The sequence below is a fragment of the Lepisma saccharinum genome, chromosome 8 (genome assembly GCF_977018435.1).
Source record: "Lepisma saccharinum chromosome 8, izLepSacc3.1, whole genome shotgun sequence".
Taxonomy (NCBI): Eukaryota; Metazoa; Arthropoda; class Insecta; order Zygentoma; family Lepismatidae; genus Lepisma; species Lepisma saccharinum.
In genome coordinates, this window is record NC_139236.1 from 85,525,608 (window position 1) to 85,545,572 (window position 19,965).

The 19,965-nt window shown below is 40.2% G+C and overlaps 1 protein-coding gene across 1 annotated transcript in view; it reads left to right on the forward strand.

Moving 5' to 3' along the window:
- The first annotated feature begins 907 nt into the window (after nt 1-907).
- The window catches only part of LOC145991880 (solute carrier organic anion transporter family member 74D-like), a 262,979-nt gene continuing 243,921 nt past the window's right edge, over nt 908-19,965 (forward strand). Inside the window, exons 1-2 of the mRNA XM_083127915.1 lie at nt 908-993; nt 14,066-14,308. Coding sequence (XP_082984041.1) covers nt 14,074-14,308 — 235 coding nt within the window. The 5' untranslated portion in view covers nt 908-993; nt 14,066-14,073. The remainder of the gene's footprint in view (nt 994-14,065; nt 14,309-19,965) is intronic.

Genomic DNA, 19,965 nt, shown 5'->3' on the forward strand with positions numbered 1-19,965 from the left:
TCAAAGAAGAGTAGATTATGATTTCATGAGACCAATATGTGAGAATGCGGTAATGGAAACTGGTTTAATGTATGGCAAAATTTTCAATTGTTTATTAAACCTGTTAAACTCAAAAGTGGAAGTTCTGCTTTTCAATGAATGTAGTACAGTATGGTGCTGATCAACAGTAAAAAAATCAAAATTTTTGTGATTGGCATTTTTGAAAAAAATATTATTATTGATTCTTCGAAGGCTACAGCATGAGAACTTGGACACATATTTCCAAACGGAGGTTATCATTTTAATCAGAAACTTATTATCTTTCAAATACAAAAAACAGCAACAAAATATCTTGAACCGTTCTAGAGATAGAGAATTTTAATATTTTGCCGAAAATCGAACGTGAGAAATTACGCCCGAGGTGCCATCTTTGGCGACCTGTATCTCGGGCCAGGAATTTTTGTGGACAAAACAAAACAATACGTATGTCTTACTTTGTCCTGAATTTTAACATATGTTTAATTCAATAACATCTTAGACTATGAAGCCCCTGCCTGAATTGATATGGACTATGCTACAATTATAATATAAAGTTCAGTTAACGGACGCGCTGTACAGAAAAATATGTTTCTTTTATCAAAATGTTCAGAAACCAAAGCGTGTGGCAGGAAATTAAACAGCACCAAAAATTCCTGGCACCAAAATGTCCGAATCCCCACTTTTCCATTTCATAATAGCTCATAGGTAAACAGAAAAGAAGTGCCGACAAAGAGAAGCTACCTTTGACCACAGTTTCCCGAAACAAAGATTGAGTGTAGTACTACAAAGACGGAAAGACGCATACAAACAATTCATACCTGGTAGCAAAGATAACAGGCTAGAATCGTGTGTCAGCACAGACTGTGAACCACAGCGTTTATATGTCATTGTGTAGTACACGTTTGCATTCAGCATTTTGCTATCGTGTACAAATCGAACATTGTTCTTGCATAATTTGAGGCGCTTTTCCCTCTGGTAAGTTGTTTTACTGTAGATTTGATTTGAGTTGATTTAATTTGCTTTTTTTTTACTTCGCCTTTTGTGTCACTTTTGGCTAATTTGCGAAGATGAGGATGAGTGATGATATGTTGAAATTCATAAATGGACACTCTCAAACATCCATACCCAGGCCAGGATTCGAACCCGTCATCCCTGGCGTCGCAGCGCAATGTGCTAACCACTCCGCCACAGGGGTGGCTTTACTGTAGATGTCCAATTTCAACAAACGAACATAAATTTATAATTTATGTAACAGATGACTTCCCAGTCATATGTGGATGGTTATTTGTTTCTCTGACGTGTTCTATTGGTTACCACAGTTAATGACGTAGATAAGTAACCCAAAATTTTTCCAAATATTTTTTTTTAAAATGAAAGTTATATTTCTTTTAGGATTCTAGAGTGCTGAATTCGAAAATGACGTTATCTTCTGATGATCGCCTTTTGTTTTCATGGTTGAAAAGGGAAAAAATAGATGGGCGAGGTACAACAGCAGCAATATAATGTAAATACTGTTCGTTCATTTTGGCTCTGGGCCGAGATAGCGTGTGACTGCAGACTGCGTGGCATGCCGCGGATGCCGGCATTTTCGACCCTGCCTTTCCTCTTATTTTTATGCACATAGTATCTTTAGCATGCACACTATTATATTTATCTTCTTCTATATATATAAAAATGGATGTATGTGTGTATATGTGTGTGTTTGTTCCGGCATCACTCTCGAACGCCTGGAGCGATTTCAACCAAACTTGGTACACGTATCACTTGCAATCTCGAAAGAAATACTGTGGGGGTAAGACACACCTGACACCCCTAGAGGTTTGGTGGTAAGGGGTGACATGTAAAAATAACCGGAAACGACCGGTATTAAATTCCGCACAAACAGACATCCGTGAGACTATGCAATCCCGCACAACGATGGTGTTTCTCGGGTTGTCTAACATTCAGGCAGATATGAGTTTGTGTTGCGAAAACGACCGATATTAGTGTCGAATCTATAGTTTTCGGGGCCGCTAAGATGAATAGTGACACTCCCAATGCCACTCAACTCCAAGACACCCCTGACAACCCTAGGGTTGGGGGTGGGGTGGGATGGGTGTGACATGTAAAACGACCGATATTAGTGTGGAATCCATAGATTTCGGGGCCGCTGAGATGAATAGTGACACTCCCAATGCCGTTCAACTCCAAGTTCATTTTACACTATAATTAGAATTCATTATATTCCTGTCTAATACAAGATTGGGATAAATAAATACCCGGACAACGCCGGGCAATCAGCTGGTATTGCATAACGAATACTAACCTGTATTATAAGAGTTGTTCAAAGTGGTGGCCAACTGTACTCACACATTCTCGGCATCTTAAATTATGCACTATGCATTGCTCGCTCAATTGTTACTGTGACATGTAGGGTTTTATGAAGAAAAAAATCACTCTATCTTCTCATGAAGATAAACAATTGTTCTTTTAATTAAACATGGCGATTTTGTACAAACAGTGATTGAATGATTAAAATGTACGACAGTGATCAAGGGCGCCCGCAGAAGGGGGGGGGGCAAGGGGGGTACTTGTACAGTCTTAGAAAAAAATACCTGGGCCACGGGACGTAGAATTTCGTAACGTCTTAAAGCCTGTTGTTTATGCAACCCAAATAACAAAATATTCGCTTAAGTTTGCCTGGTGATTCTGACTTCTCGGGAAGGATTGAGCTTTGATAGCATGAGTCACATGACTCGTGCCCCAGCCACAACAAACAGCTGGGTGCTACGATGCCTCCAGAAGAAAATTTCAGGAACTGGTTTCTTGACAAGAGCTACTCGTAAGGAAATACTATTCTATCAAGTGATATTAGAGTCATTGTCAAGAAGGTTCGCTGAAATGATGGTTCTCATCACAGACCACATGCCACACGTTAATTGTTTAAGTCTAGTTCATGCACTGGACCTACAGATTAAAATGGGATTCGAACCAAAGCCTCTCTACTTGGTATTGAATTCGGAAGCCTTTCATTACATGGCGAAGACGTTACCACTACGACATCAGAGAGGCAATGGAACCCCTTGAGAAAGAGATAAGCGAAAATTGCTACCTGACAAACCATATTTGCCCGTAAATTTTAAATATAAGACAATATTTTGTACTGACAGTTTCGAACCGTGGGAGAGGCATATATTTTTTTGTACCATCGTCCATTTCACGAGTTTATAATTCTTCCTCACCGACACGAGTAACGCGAGTGGTAGAAGAAAAGCGAAGTAAAATAACTGAAACAGAAATAAAAGGAAAAAGCGAAATAAATTTTATTCATAATATTCTGCAGTCACTTGAGTTGTATTCACGGGATGCTATCTTTAAAGAAAGCCGTGGTCTCTTCCTTGTCTTTTTCGCTTTCTTTGTGCTCTTGCTTCCCCCGTCACGATTGGTCTAAAACTAATTAATGCGACGTTAATTAAACAATCCAAACAACGAAACAATGCACAATCAACTGCACAAGACAACATTCCAAATGTTTTCGAATCGGAAAACAATTGAGATGCTGTAAAATGACTTAAGATGCAGTAATAAAGTGGGAATTCGGTACCGTATAGAATTAAATCGGTAGAGATGTTCGATTTGATTGGATGTTTGTTATTTAGATTTGCTATTCTTTCACTTTTGGCAAATAGCGACGATGAAGATGAGTGATGCTATGATGAAATTGATGAAGGGACACTTACCAAGGACACCCACGCCCAAGTCGAGATTCTAACCAGGGACCCATGGCATCGTAGGCCGCTGTGCTAACCACTCCTCCATGGAGTGGACATTATAGCATATTTTGTGTGCTCAATTGGGATCAATCAATGGAATGAATAGGCATATTATGTGATTAATAAATTCATATCATAATACCACGTCATATTATTCGGCACGAAGTAACATCAGAGACATTCAATCTTGCATTTTTGCCTTTCAACTAATTCTTTGAATTCAGGTTAATCACAACAATAAGATAAATTATGAAGAAAATGATAGTGAATGTGGGATATTGACAGTTATTACGAATTTCCTGACAGAAACGACATTAAGCAGGCTCGGTGGTCAAGCTCATTAAGTGATTGACATTCGATATCGTCGCCAAAGTTCCCGGGTTTGAGTACCGTCCTTGTCGGGGGTGTTTGACTATTTCGTCATCAATTTCATGTAATGGTCACTCGTCCTTATCGTCGCGATCATCGAACAGGGAATAAAAATTATAAAAATAAATACGATGGAAGAGTACTTATTTCATCTCTCACGAAATCTCCTACAAAACCGGAATATATAAAATACATGTATATTCATTCACATACATTTTCGATTTCTATATTTAACTAGTCGAGACCGAGAACGGGAGAGCAATTTTCAATTCGACAAACCGAGAGGCGGAGAAACTGTCAAGTCTCGTTTCTTCTTGGCACCTCCGTAATCGAGTTGTTCTGTTTGTCATTGGCTTTGTATTGGCAATTATTGTCATTATTCTTCCCCTGCAGGTAAACCATAACGATGAATTATGATGAAATGAAGCAGATAAAAGGGCAAGAACAAGAAAGTCATGCCTGTTCGAGACTCCAACCCAGAACCTTATGTAACGAGATTTGAAATTCTGGAGAAGGCGTCCGTGTTTCGCTTGGTTTTCTCTTTCCTCTACTTCTCTTATATTATCATACATGTATAATAAAAATGGATCTCATACGATATGTTGCGATTCATAATTGTGCTGGTTAGATGCTACAGATGTGAACTCCAACCTGCAATATATTATTCCCTTTTGTTTCGTATCTGGTTGAACATGAAATTTTCTTACACTGTGACAATTTCTTTCTTAGTTTTGGTTTGGTGCACAGATATGCTAATCTGGACTCGACCTTCAGTTTAAAGTGGGATACTAACCACTATGTGCATCCATCGTGTATCAAACCCGGGATCCACTGATTACAAGGCGACGACGTTATCACTACTCCATCGAGGAGGCCCCATGACAAAATGTTATTCACTCGATCTCTACCATAATTTATTTCAGCATTTACATTTTCGATTTCTTCTTCTTTTTTCCTTTTGTTAACTACTCTTATACAACTCTTTTTGCGTCTTCGAATTTCTTCTTGTTTCAGGAAAAAATAATACATGCAGGCTCTATAAAAATCCCCCGTTCAAATAGATAAAACGTTCACTCTCAAGAACTAATTTACATGTTTATCACTAACGTAACCATTAGAAAACTATTGAAATGTTAACTGATATAACTGCAGATGAAACAACACTTACAGCCACTAACGAAATATCTATTCTTGTGTAGCCTCACAGACAAGTATCTGGTGAGTCATTCACTCTTGCTGACTACGGGCGATGGTCACTGAACTAAAGGGTGGTGGCAAGCAAGCAGGCTTCTGCTCTACCAAAGACGAGGTCACGTGTTCCAGTTATCAATGGCGTACGAAATAAGGAGGAACACAGCTATCTGACGTATGTTTTGGTCCCGTCATTGCACGTAGACAGTGGCGTATGCTGGTTCTAACGAGTGGGTAATCTCCGACCTTTTGATCCTCAAACTCCAAAAGTTTCCGTGCAATTTATGTCACGCTCCATATTGGATTTAGGAATATTGTGTCGGAATGTTTGTCTTATTGCTACGATCACAATCAATTAATTCTCGTTATTGCAGTTTACTATACGCGTAGAATTTCAAATAATAAAACAAGACAGTATTATAAAGCTATAAAAAAACAGCCTGTGAAATATAAAAATGAAAGACGTGCACTAGTGAAATAAAAACCCGCAATATTAATTTAAGTGAAAAATTCAACTTACTCCAGGACCCGATTACTTGTGCTGTACTACATCCAAAGCACGCTGTTTGTCCAGTTGCACGTCAATACGTGTCTGGGCGAAAGATAGCAGCTTAACAAAGGAAGTTATGTGACTTTTGGATTTTTCATGTTTGGCACAAGTGTTGCAAAGATTACAGTCACGCGTCCATACATTCTTTTCAGCCCCGAAAAGTAAGCACGGCGAACAAAAATGCAAAGCTTATTAACACTTATACTTCCTGTAAACCATGGTGTTTTGTCATAATTTGCTTGCGAAAATGCCTCACATATTCCCGATTTTGTCTTTGTGTGTAGAAATAAGTTCAAGCGATGACACTGGCCTACCTGTATTAACAATTTGCAACTTCTCCTGAAAAGATCTTGTTCCAAAAGGTTTCACCAGCAAATCTTGTATCCCATCCATTACCCTTTTACACAGCACTATCACGACAAACACTAACACCTAAATAAATAATAAGCACGAAGCCAACGACTACACGCATTCAGTTTCACGCGCCAAACTTCTGTTGTTGTGTTCCTGGCTCAGAATGAAATTCCCTATGAATAATAAAAAAAATCCCTTTCCGAGCTCGAAATGACAGGTTTTTAAAAGTTCGAATCATTGCAGGTCAGAGTCAGAATTTTATTTCGGGATGGGGATCATCCCTTATTAGCAGCCGCCACATAAATTTGAAACAGTGGGGTTAGAAGTCCTGAAGATGAATCTCAGATTATTACAACGTATTATGCAAAGTGTTTAATCCTGCTAATGAAGTAAAATTAATTGCCACTATACACTTTTTAAATTAGATATTTGTAGGATTTCGGGGAGGGGGGTTTCCCTTTAAAAAAATATTCAGTTCCGTGAGAGAAGTATTCTCGCTGCTTTTGAAGATTAGAGAGGAGAAACAATCACTATTTTTGTAAATACAAGGATGGGGGGAGTCAGCAAATAGGTGCTTTAATTGCTTAAGCCTTGAATTTTAATTCAGTTTGCTTCATCTTCAATATTTAAGCTTTTCCCTTTCGATAAATTTATGTTCAAGTAACAGAAATCAGCAAGACAGAAGCAAATGTAAAGTGAAAATTAGCGTAGAATTGGTTTGCCCATGTTATTCAGTTTTCCTGTTCTTCGCACTCTACCGGGTATGTTTTCCCTAGTTGAGCGGAGGGAACGGAAAAAGGCTCTCAAGGTTGAGAGTGCGACCGGTGGACTCTCACAAGAAGGAGCTTACCCTGGGCACGGAATCACCGCGCCTGAAAAGCAGTGTTTCCTCCCCCTCTTTCCTTTCTCCTCCCTCCTCGCCAAGGGTTGTAAGGAAAGCGGGAGGAATGACGTCAGAGTGAGATTCCCTGAAGTCATTCCACCGGCTGGAGAAAGGTTCCCGGACATTCGGTGGCAAACGATTGGAAGTATTCGCGCGCTGGAAGCAAGGAAATGTATGCATCGAAATTGGTTTGGAAGAATATTGCGAGGAAATGTATATATATATATATATTTAAAAAAAAAGAAATACAGCCGGGTCATCTGCGATTACCTAGATGACCCAGAGTATACGCCGCTGCACGTAGAACACTTTATCGTCGTGGCCTTGAAGTTCCCTCAGGGCACTCCTACGTAAAGGCTTCTCAGCTAGAAGGATATCTTCCCCATTGAGTGGAGGAAAAGTGGGTGCGAATAGAGGTCCCTCAACTTTCGTATTCTGTTTCTTTTCAGAACCCGTGCTGTATCGTCGACTTAATCCAATCTATCCGATGTAGGTTTTAGGTTCTGTTTCTGTTCGGTTATTTCACGTTGTCTTCCTGCTTATGTTATTCGCGACGAAGGCTCTGGATTCGATAATCTGGACAATAACGGGATTGTGTTGGTCGCTTGATTTGGTGTCTTAAGTTCACTTTATGTCCTGTTAGGCTAATCGTGAATGGACCTACAGTTTAAAGGGGGATCCGAACCACTATGTTCCTCCACCGAGTATCGAACCCGGGATCCCTTAATTACAAGGCGCCCACGATCCCACTCCGCCATCGGGGATTGTGTTCGCAACGAATGAATCAAATTTGAGTGATATGATATGCAACCATTGGAAGACTATTGAAAGAAAAGCTACGGGAACCTGCCAGTTTTTCTACTGCAGACAGGAAACCATAAACATGCAAGAGAAGCTTATATTCTATGAAACCTGACGCTATGTGCTCGAATACTGGCTATATATAATCCATAGAGGCATAGCAACGTTAAACAACCTCTTATATGATACATATAGGTTTAAAAAGGTCGAAATACAAAGATTGTGTGCGCCTCACTGATCGCGTAGTAATCAAGGGGTCTCGGGTACGATACCAGGTGATCGCACATAGTGGTTCGGATCCCACTTTAAACTGTATGCAGTTCAGATTAGTCTATCTGTGCCGGTGACTCAGTCGGTAACGCGTCTGACTACCATGCTATAGGCCCCGGGTTCGATCCCCGGCCGGTTCAAGCCCGGGAACTTTTCTAACGTTGGAAGCGGCCCCGGCGCCCACCCAGCGTCGAATGACATGGGTACCTGGGGGAAACCCTGGGGGGTAAAGGCGGTCAGGGGCGTGATGCTGATCACATCACCCCCACTCACGACCGGATCAAGAAAGTGTGGGGCGTTACCCCCACACCCCCTATACGCCTTCATGGCGTGGTGCTATGCACAGGGGAACACTTTACCTTTTTACCTTGTTAACTAATATTCTTAATTTCAGTTTCAAGATGAAATCGGGTACGAAATAAAAGGAGTGGGTTCATATTTCTGTTACGAAATTCCACTTTTGTAGTAGACCTGTGCCACACTAAGATGTGACATAATAAACAAATCTGAGACACTTTCAAAGTATTAAATTGCTATCTACGTATTTGGGAACAATCTTTCAATATAATACTTTTTTGGACGTGTCAAATCATAGTATTTAATTCCTGTTTTAGCAGCTTTAAGAAACCTGATTTTTGGGGGGGGTTTACAAATGCCCTTTCTGCTCCCGTCAAGTTACGCCTATGACAAACAGGAATTCAAAGTAAAAGACTGTCCCGACTAAATCGGGAGACACGTCTGATAGATTTACAATTGGGAAAATCATAATTAAGCGTGTAGTTGAAAACAACCTATTTTCATATATTGCATGCAGCTCTACTTTTTCTGCAATGTGGATCAAGAACTGGGGACGTGGAGAAGCACAACACTCCACGTAACCAATAGTCACGTGACCCTCTTTGCTTTCCTGTCATGTTGACCTTCGCGTGGAACACATTTCTCGGTGTTAAGACAGGCAAAATCACCCGATCATCGAAGGGTGCAATATGTGTTGCCTACCCTCCTGCATTACTTGCTCCTATTAAAGCCTTATGGGGAAGAACTTTTTTCCATGACTGTACTTCTCGAGATATCTGGAAGGGCTTTATGTAGTTTAAATGGTGGAAGTGTAGCGTGAAAATATGGACGAGGGGTGCCGTCTAAGACAGCGGAGTAAGTACTTTATCAAATTATCCAGGTGCTGGGGATGCTTTATGAGAATTCTCTTAACTGGGGAAGCCTCCTAGATGGCGCAGTGGTAGCGTCGTCGCCTTGTAATCAAGGGGTCCCGGGTTCGATACCCGGTGGAGGCACATAGTGGTTCGGATCCCACTTTAAACTGTAGGTCCGGTCCCGATTAGCCTTACTGTGCATAAAGTGGGCTTAAACGAAAATCGGTAGGTTAGGTTAGGATAGGAGTGTTAACTGGTGATAACTTTTCTAAGTCATGTTTTGGAAGTCTTCCTACCTTATCAAATGTGGAGACATACGACACCTACACCGAACGTCACTCCAAGTTTCCCCCATTTTAAGCACTGCCCACCCCCCCCCATTAAGAAAAATCCTGCCTTGACAGTGATGTCTGCATAATAGAATTCGATACTATATCCGTTCTTGTAATTAAACATAAGAATTAGGTCTGTAATACGCAATACAGAGAATGAAACGCAAGAATTTTAATATTTCAAACAGCTTTCCTCATATTCTCTACACCTCAGATCCACATGCGCCACAAGCTTCGACAACAGGGGCCATTAGTGTGGTTCTTTGTTTTTAAATGTATTTTTATTGCATTATTTTTAACACGCACCTCCATTGGTCCTCTGGGGCCTGTGAATGGTAACAGCTGGGTTACCCCAAAATCGGACTTCTCATTTAGGCCAACAGGGTAACATATGACCAGGTCCTGACTGGTCACTGGTGTCGGATTTATACTTTTCTTCAGTTGGAAATGAAAGGTTATGGAAATTTCTTCCAATAAAGTCCTATTTATTGTTCTTTTGCGCGATTGCAATCACTGTCAATCCTGGATCGAGTTGACTGATGCAGATCTGCTAACAAATCTATAACTGGCAACGCTTCCAAGGTTAATCAACGGTTTGTTAGTATCGCAAGAACCTTCCTCGAAAGCATAGGTTTATCAGGAACTAGCTCAAGGCATAATCCGATTCCCCTGAAGGCAGTGGCGACGATTGGGTCCAATACGGGGGGGGGGGCAAGGTGCCAAAACAGGGGGCAAAGACAGTATATTTTCTTTTGTATATAAGGTTTAGCATAGTGCGGGGTCAAAGGTGGCGAAAAGTTTGGGGGCAACTGCCCCCCTGGCCCCTCCTAATAGCCGCCACTGCCCGAAGGTAAGGGTAGTCCTCCCTTCAAGGCTATCATTCGATACCAGCCTTACGGCAACTGGATAAAGAATGCCGAAAGTACAGAATTGTGTCCCTTTTTAAGCAGAACGTTTGTTGAGAAAATACCAAGATAACTTCGTCGATATTTACACCCCTACTGGCTGCTTTGTGGAGGGGGAATTTTAACGTTGTCGGCTCTTGCAAAAGCGGTGGGCCTAATTGGTTGTTTTTAAGCGAGTTTCTTCGCAGGTAAACGCGGCAACAGAGGGCCACTGCCAATAAGGCGGTCTCAGAGCCGGTTCCTGGCCCGGCGAAACTTTACATCATGTAAGTTAGACTTTTACAAAATTTACATAAAATAATTAAAGTTGGAAATTACATACCCTTTTTAAATATTTTTAAAATTCCGAAAGAAGTTGTATTGTATTTATTTGCATTTTCCTTGTGCGTGCTGCACGCTGTACGCACTACATAAATTTTACTTTACACACACTTTCTCTTTCCTTACAGTCATGTATTAATATTGTACCCTCTTTACGTTAATATACAGATACTCTTAGTAGTTGATCAGATATAAGAAAATTATACAAAATAAGTATAGTTTAGCAATCCAAATCTTGCACATGAAAATAAAGTTGTGTGTCTGGTTCCTTTGGTGTCCAGTCTCTATATACCTCTATTCCAATCTTTCACTTCCCACACAAACTCCCCCTTGCACTATTTCTCGGGCTGCCTTTCACACTTCCATTATCCCCTCTTCTTCATGTGATGAGGGGTGTTTACACTTTACGTTACACTATAAAGATTTCTCGGTTTGAGCATGATCACCAATTTCGCTGTCTTCTCTAATAGCTTTCCCCCGCCGTTCTCTTACTTCCCACACGTATTTCCCTACTTGTTGTCCCGCTTCTTTTGTATTTATTCTATCGTTTACCACTTCTATCACCTCCCTCGCTGTTAAGTTTTTCAGAAACTTGTCCCTTAGGTCACGTGTAGAAGGGCAGTTCAGGAGGATATGCTCGTCCGTCTCCACTCAATCGCACATAGAACATATAGTTTTCCCAGCTTCGTTTCTCTTCCTTAGTTGTTTCCATCCCCCTAGTCTGAACCATGCCAGCGCGCCTCTTTCCTTTTTTCCAACAACATTGATATATTTCGCTTTCCCCATTCTCTTATTCTTAACTGTTCCCTTATTGAGGACTTTGTTTGGCAGTCTGCTGTTATTTCTTGTCTGTCTATGTCCAGTAATCTGTCTCTGATTTGGTTTTCTGTTGAAATGCCCCCCCCCCCTTCCTTCCTCTTCCCATACCCAACCCATTCCGCTGTTGTATAAGAGATTCTTCACTTCCCAACCGCCGTTGTAAACGTTTTCCTCTCTTGTCTGTGTTTCTAAGCATTGTCCCCTCTAGTGATAATCGCATCCAATATTTAACAACCCTCATCCGTTCTTGTACCGTGTCTCTGTTCAAGCCCAATTCCTTAAGGATACCACAGTTGGCCGTACCTCTGCTTACGCCCATTACCCTCTTACAGAATTCTGTTTGTGTGCCGGTTATTGTGTTGTCCCCCTTTAACCCCCACACTTCCACTCCATAATTTAATGTTCCTAATATTATTGATGAATAGAGGTTTTGAATGACCGGGAAAGGCATTTGAGGAGCCTTATTTATTGTCCTTATTGTTCTATTGCATATTTTGTTTTGGTCTTTTTTGCTCTTATGTGGTGTGCCCAGCTTCCTGTCATGGAAAGTGTTGCCTCCAGGTACGTGAAGTTTTTAACCCGCTCTATGTCCATGTTTCCTGTCCGCTGAACATATAGCCATTTTTGAAAGCCATAATTTTTGATGTTTTAAAGTTTACTTTCATTTTACATTTGTTCCACCCCTCGTATATATTATCTATGCCCCATTGTAAACCCTCTATTGTCTCGGACAAGATGACTATGTCGTCTGCATACGTAAGGACTGGTATACTTTGCACTCCTATATATGGGATTGAATTCTGGTCCATTTTAATCTCATGAACTTTGAGAATAGGACTGGTGATAGGATGCATCCTTGTTTGAGTCCCCTAAGCGAAGGCTGCAGTGCTGAGACTTGGTTTCCTTCGCATCTTTCTCCGAATTCTCCCCTCGCATATATCGCTTTTAGTGCTCTGATCATGCGCGCCGACATTCCCTTCTCTTGCAATTTCCCCCACAGAATGTCCCTATGAACTTTGTCGAATGCTTTTTCGAAATCTATGAAACATGTGTATAAATTTTCCGCTTCCGTTTTATTTTCCTACGAGTGTTTGTAGTATGACTATATTATATTTTCTACCGTGCTGTGCCCTTTCCTGAAGCCCGCTTGTAGTGGTGAGATTTTGTCGAATATTTCTGCCCATTTCTGAATCCTACGGTTTAAGACATGTGTGCAAATTTTACTCCATATAGGTAATAAAGAAATGCCCCTGAAATTGTTTGCATCGTTTCTGTCCCCTTTTTCTTTATAAATAGGACAGATTATCGAACTTGTCCAATCCTTCGGAAAGTAGCCCTCTTTAAAAATCTTATCCTTTAACTTGCTTTGTGCTTCCAACATATAAATATCTGTTTCGCTGGCTTTGAAAAGTTCTACCCCAATAGAATCAAGTCCTTCCGCTTTCCCCTTTTTCAGTTTCCTTCTCGCTATTTTTATCTCATCGATCCCTATATCTTCGTCGAGTATCGGAACGAAATCCCCTAAAAAGTATCTTTGCTGCGTGACTTCTAAGCATGGCGCCATCCCCCCCGCCCCTTTCCTCCCCGACGACACGGCGACAATGTGCTTGCCATATGTAGGGTTCAATATGCGCCCAGAAGCTCTTTTGGCCACGTAATTTACGTAATATGCCCCACAATGTGGTGTTGTTTTCTCTGCTACGGCCTTTTTTATATCTTCGAAATTTGCCTGTTGTCATTTCTCCTTTGTCTCCGTTAAAGTGTTGTAGTAAGCCTTTCTACTTGATATATAGTTATTTCTGGTTTCCATGCTATTTACGTATCTATACACCTTTAACGCGCGATCTAGTTTCTTTTTCATCTCTTTGCACTTCCCGTTGTACCACCCTGTCTTTACAGACCTGTCCCCCTTCCCTTTGACATGATTCTTCCTGCACGTTCATATACATGGTAGCCTAGCTGAACAGCTTCGTCTATATTGGATTCGTCCAAGGCTGCGCACATGAGTTCACGCATCATTTTTATTATATCACCTTTCATACATCCCGCGTATCGTTCCTCCCCCTCCTTTGTCCATATGTATTTACGTATATTTCTCCCGGCTCTGCCTTGAGTTTCGTATTAATGTTAGTGAGATCTGGCTCCCCGTTTACTTTGTACTGGAAGGAGATTTCAAGCAATTGCAGATTCATTTCAGAATGTTTGAATCTCGTGCCTGGCACAGATTAATGCATGCGCAGATACTGCAGTCCTGCTTTACAAAAGTAAGCACGACCAGATTCGACTGGAGCGACACAATTTACAGCGAAGACAACAAGGTGTTCTCATCAACGATTTTTATAATTTCAGAAAAAAATATGATGACCACAGTCCAGGATAAACAACCCACGGATCAACAGATTGAATACGATGAGGAGACGACTTGTGGATTCAGCTTGTTCCGTATGTCATGGCTCCAACGTTTCGCCAGCAAGAAGGTGTATGTCGCTGTGTACGGCGTTATTGGTTTACTGGAGTTCGCCATAGGTGCCTATTTTGTGGCAACCGTTACAACCATAGAGAAGAGGTTCAAGATACCGAGCAAGACATCTGGTAAGCATTCACTATCCTGCACCAAGGTTCACACCCACACGCACACACATATTCATTTGTTACTGTAGCAAACTAATTCCTCTACCAACTGGCTAAAAATGTCAAGAAATTGCACAATAGTTTAAATGATTTCAGTATGTACAAGTTTTTCTTTGGTTTAATTTTTACTTTCTATTAATAGAGGAAAGTGACCAAAGTCGGACCCCACTCCCTAAGTCGGACCCACAGCTTATCTTTTCAAGGAAGCACCGGAGACTAGTGACGTGTACGTTAATTATTCTGAATGATGTCACAAGCCAATGGCCTCGTCAAATTTTATTTCGTTTTGAGTAGCAGCTTGTAGTGCATGGATTTCTCTTTACCTTCTGAAGTGAACATTTTTCGACTGCCAGTAATTTCATCATACTTTGACTTCTACATTTGTAAGAGTTTGTATCTCATTACTAATATGTAAAAGTAAAGTAGATCTAACAGAATATGTGATTATACAATAGTTTCGTAAAGATATCATGTGGCTATGGCGACGTTTCGAAAAAAAAGCCTTTTTCCTAAGTCGGAACATTGTTTAGGTTATCCACTCCACTATGAATTTACATATAACGACTCAAATATAACTGTTTTTAAAAAGATCATCATAAGTAGTATAAAAGTATATACTACTGGGACGAGAAAGTACGAACCCCCTCAAGCAGATTTGGCTACACTTAAAACAGGCTCAACATGCCCATATGAGCTTTTTGCTCAAGTGTGGAATCTTGTCTAATCCAAGATTTTTGTAAAAATGCCCTCGGGAATTTCCTGAGAAAGTACGAACCCCCCTCAGATTGATTTGTCTACACTTACAAAAGGCACTTCTGTAAGATTGTTGTCCATAAATTTGTTAAAAATATGCCCCTCTTCATATTTTTTTTGCCCACACCTAAAACTACGCCAAACGTATTAACACACACACACACATACACCCACACCCACCCACACCCACCCACACATATTCACTTCCGGTCCACTTCCGGTCCACTTCCGGTCCACTTCCGGTTCACTTCCGGTCCACTTCCGGTCCACTTCCGGTTCACTTCCGGTCCACTTCCGGTCCACTTCCGGTCCACTTCCGGTCCACTTCCGGTTTAAGTTCAACTGGATACCATTCAATTTGTTTATCTATTATTAAAACAATGCAATATGCAGAGACCCTCTAGAATTGCTCCGTGACTCTCTCATTTCTTACGTCATAAACATATGATTTTTCACCTATGAGAATGACACTACAAATGGTGTCTTCAGGTAAAGCCTCGTGGAATTCACAGATAATTTTAATGTTTGTCCTGTCATTAACCACAACTTGTTTCCTTTTTGAAGTGTTGATTACAAACATGGGTCTCTGTGTTTTGAATTCATCTGGTGAGTAATACATATCAGTACTGCCAGTAGTGACACGCTTGAAAGCCGAAAAAGCCTCATATAATTTAAGAAAATCATCCTTGGACATGTCTAAATTGTAATTTTCTCTAGGAAATACCTCATTTCTGCCATTTTTAAGATATATGTTCTTGATGTTGCAGTTGTCAAATTTACTTGAATTTTTTTCCTGATTATTGTGTCTTCCAGTCTGAAACAGTACCACCACAAAATCAGGCATGTCGTATTGTATGCTGGAGAATGAATTTGTGGCATCAAACTCATAATATGTGCCAGATGCGGGCTTCTGTACGCATTGATATGTGTAAAATTGCAGAGGAATCTGTGGATTTTTTACTATATCTGCTTTGTGTTTAAGAGCGTAACTGGCCTCATATTCAACAACTGGGATTCTTAACTCCATAGTCTGAATAATGCATTTGCCTGCATCAGGTAGGGTATTGGGCAGAGCTTCTCCTGTAGGGTTTAATGTGCTGTACCTCATCAAATCATTGTTATCATTGGCAGCTCTTCTAAATGTAATTCTTAAACCACCCTTCCACATAATGTCTTTGTAATCTGAGAAGAATCCTGGCAACAGGCGCATGGGGAACAGCACTGTGTGGTTCTTGGATAATATTTTATCACCAGCCTCAAATCCACCGATTCTGTAGTATGAAGCCTCGGTTTTGGATAATTTTAGTGTGGCCAAAGCTGTGGAGGTAATGCCGGGATAATCCACTCTGTTTATAACAACGCCATGCTTTCTGATCTCAATTTCAGAGAACAGATGGGGCACAAAATTATCAACCAATCTTATATTTGAATTTGCCGGATAATCTGTTCCATCCAGCTTTACAACATCAAATTTGATGTATAGATCTGCTCTGTGGGGGTGTATAAAGCCATCCCCTACATCAAGATCAACCTCAATCTCTGTGTTGGGTTGATTTAAATTTGCAAATGTCCTCCTGTTTGGGGGGAATGATTGTAGCTCATAACTCTCAATATTTTCCATTGTATGTATTTTTATTTAAATGTTAATCTCTATGATTGCAGTTGTTGTGGCTCCAGCAAAATCAACTAATTCTTCTTTTTCATTAGTGACCATCAATTCAATGTAATCTATTCTGTTATGGCACACAGGAAAATATAATGTTGGGGATGGATTGTAGATGATGGGCTCCATGAATTCGGAATTAGGTTTGAATGTTGCAATGATGCCAGTTTGTTTGTGAGTGCCTATGCCATTTGATTTGGTGATCATACCCTCGGCCACATTACAGTGAATATTCAGAGTCTCTATGGCTAAGAAATTGGGTATATTCATAGCAGTGTGTTTGATGGCCGCTTCGAGTTTTGTGTTGTTCTCAAAGCCTAACAGCTCTCCTATAGTACCCAGATCCACTGTTTCTGTAGCAGATACAATCTCTACTCTGTGAGTGACAGAATTTTGACTTAACACTACACCTCTGGGTAATTGAGCATTTAGAGTGGACAGATTATATTGCCCTGGAGTGATGACAATTTTTTGATCCCCTACTGCAATTTTGTTGTTGTGGTGTGTAATATTAGGGATCAAGTACATGCCATAAAATGCTCTGAGAGCTATTGTTTTGGGATACACTATGTCATCATGTAATTTAAGTTTCAATATTGAATTTTGGCTGGTGAGATGGAATACCCCCATGATGTTTCAGATACCACAAGGCCTTTTGAAAATTTTCAATTGATGGTTTATTTATTTGAGACATATATCTGAGAACAGATAAACACAAATGTCCGCAATTAACATCTTTGAAGTTTTGAACACGGGCATTATTGTAATAAAGATTAGATGATTTTAGATATTTTACTAAATTTTCAGGTGGAACACCTCCAAATGAATCAAACACAAATGCCTTATTGTTTAAATATTTAAGATAACAAATCCAGTGAGTGCCCTGATTTTTGTACTCATCCAAATTAACAATGCCACACTCTTTGTTGAGTGGTTGTTCCGGTAAAGAATCAGACATGTACACACCCCTAAAATTTTTGATGCCCAGTGGCTTGATTAAAGCTTCAATATCTTGGTTTGTAAGCGGCTCTTGTTTTTTTTAAACTTATTCATGGCTCTCTTAACACCTTTGCCTTTTTTCTCCATGGCCAGGTTATGGCGCCTCTGCTCATCTAATTCTGCCCTATTTTTCTTGGCATCTATTACTGTTTTTGCTATGGCAGCTGATCCCCCAGCCAAGCTCCCAACAGCCCCGAGAGCTGCTAAGATGGCCGGGATGGTAAATATGAAACCCCCCACATGTGATTTTTTTCTCGATTGCTGTAATTTTTTTAATTGGGGGGTACTAAGCAACAATTTCATACCATGGCCCTTTGCAAGACAAGAGCTTTTTTTCTTGCGCTGCTTTTTGGTCAAAAGACTATCAATAGTTTTAAGAGATTTGAGACCTGCATAAGGTATTTGATACATAACACCCTTGGCCTTCATTGTAGGTTTATTATATACATATTTACAACCCCCACCCCAGTTTTTGTTTGGTGCTCATAGCTATGGTGGTTCCCAATGCTGCTATTTTTTCACTCAAAGAAGCATCTTTGCTTACAAATCTACCAAATGCAGCCTCTTCTAATTTCTTGTCTGCCACATGTCTCTTGTCAAGATCAGTATGTGTGTTGTATGCTATGTCATGGTCTCTACAAGCAGCATCTAGAGGATTAACACCAGGATCACCTCTGTTTAATCTATGATCCAATTTTGTACCGGGACCACAATACTGATAGCCTGGAATGTGTAGTTCAAATGGCAACTTGTTTATAATGTCATTAACAAGGCCCCGACCCTCAGAAATATTCCAAAATTTAGGTGGTAGAGTATTAATAATTTTTATGAGATATCCAATCCCCTTAGGGTCATTCACTATAAAATTAGACAATTTTGTGCTTATCATGTCCATAATTCCAACCTTTTCATTGTAAAAATTGTGGTTCCCAGCATTTTCCTCCCCAGCTATCACCAATAACCTATCTACAAGTTTCCTGACATCATCAACCCACACAAATTCTTTGGGCAGGGTGTTGTATTGTTTGATTCCACTGCCAGTCTTGATTTGTGACCATATGGGCTTGATTAAATTATTGTATTTTGCCCCACTGCTAGACTTCACTCTTTTTTGTGTGGGATCATTGTTCTGGTATAGAGCATCTGATTTTATTAATATTTCTTTGTAATCCTCATAATCTTGCTCTGTATAGCTGCCAGGCCTTTTCCTAGTCATCAGTTCCCACAACCCAGGTGTTCCGGTGTACTTAACAAAAGCACCTTTTTCTCCGAGACGAGATTCTGAATAAACAATTATATCATCTCCCATAAATGTTACTCTGAAATTGCCAATTCTATGTATGATGCTGCCGTCAAGCTCTGTGTCAGCATATAAGCCAAACACCTCATCTTTATTGTCTTTAGGTGTGGTTAAATATTTTTGAGCAAGAAGACCCAATTCAATAGGATCCTGACTAGCCTCAATTCTTCTAGGAGCAATAGGACTAGGTGTATGAATACTGGAAAGTGGGGTGAATGGATAATCTAATATGTTCCTTGCAGCTACAGGTACGAGCTCTGTGATCAAATCTTGATTTTGCTCTGTAACAGTTTTGATATTCTTACCTAAATTATTAATAGCATCAATTACAGGCTGTTCTGTTTGTTTGTGTTTTTCATAAATTCCCCGGTTCTCTGATTTCCATCCCTTGAATCTTTTTACAAGATAATCTCTTAACTTAAGATCATCAATGATTGGTCGTTTCATGGTTGTTTATATACGTCTCTACGTCTAGAAAATCGTTGATTTTACTTCTGTATTTACCGCTACTGGGTTTTCTTGTCATATCAATTGTGACAAACCCATAACTGTCCTGGTTCCAGCACCTGCTGCAAAATTTAGAAAAGTCATTGTAGCTCAAGTCCCCACCTACATATTCATCATGTATGTGTTTGAGGTTGGTATGATCTTGATGAAACACACATATAAAATTGCTGTTGTCTCGGATCAGCTGCTTCGGTATTTTTGAAAAAGTCTGTGCCAGGTAGAAGCAATCAATGTTTTTGTGCCGCCCCTGTGTAAAGAAATTTCTAACCTTGTTTTGATTATCCAGTATAATATCATCAAACACAACAACAGAATTATCGAGACATTCGTGAAGTGGCTTAACATCTGGTTCAAAAGTAGCAATATCCAATCCATCATATAGCTTCATCAGTTGCT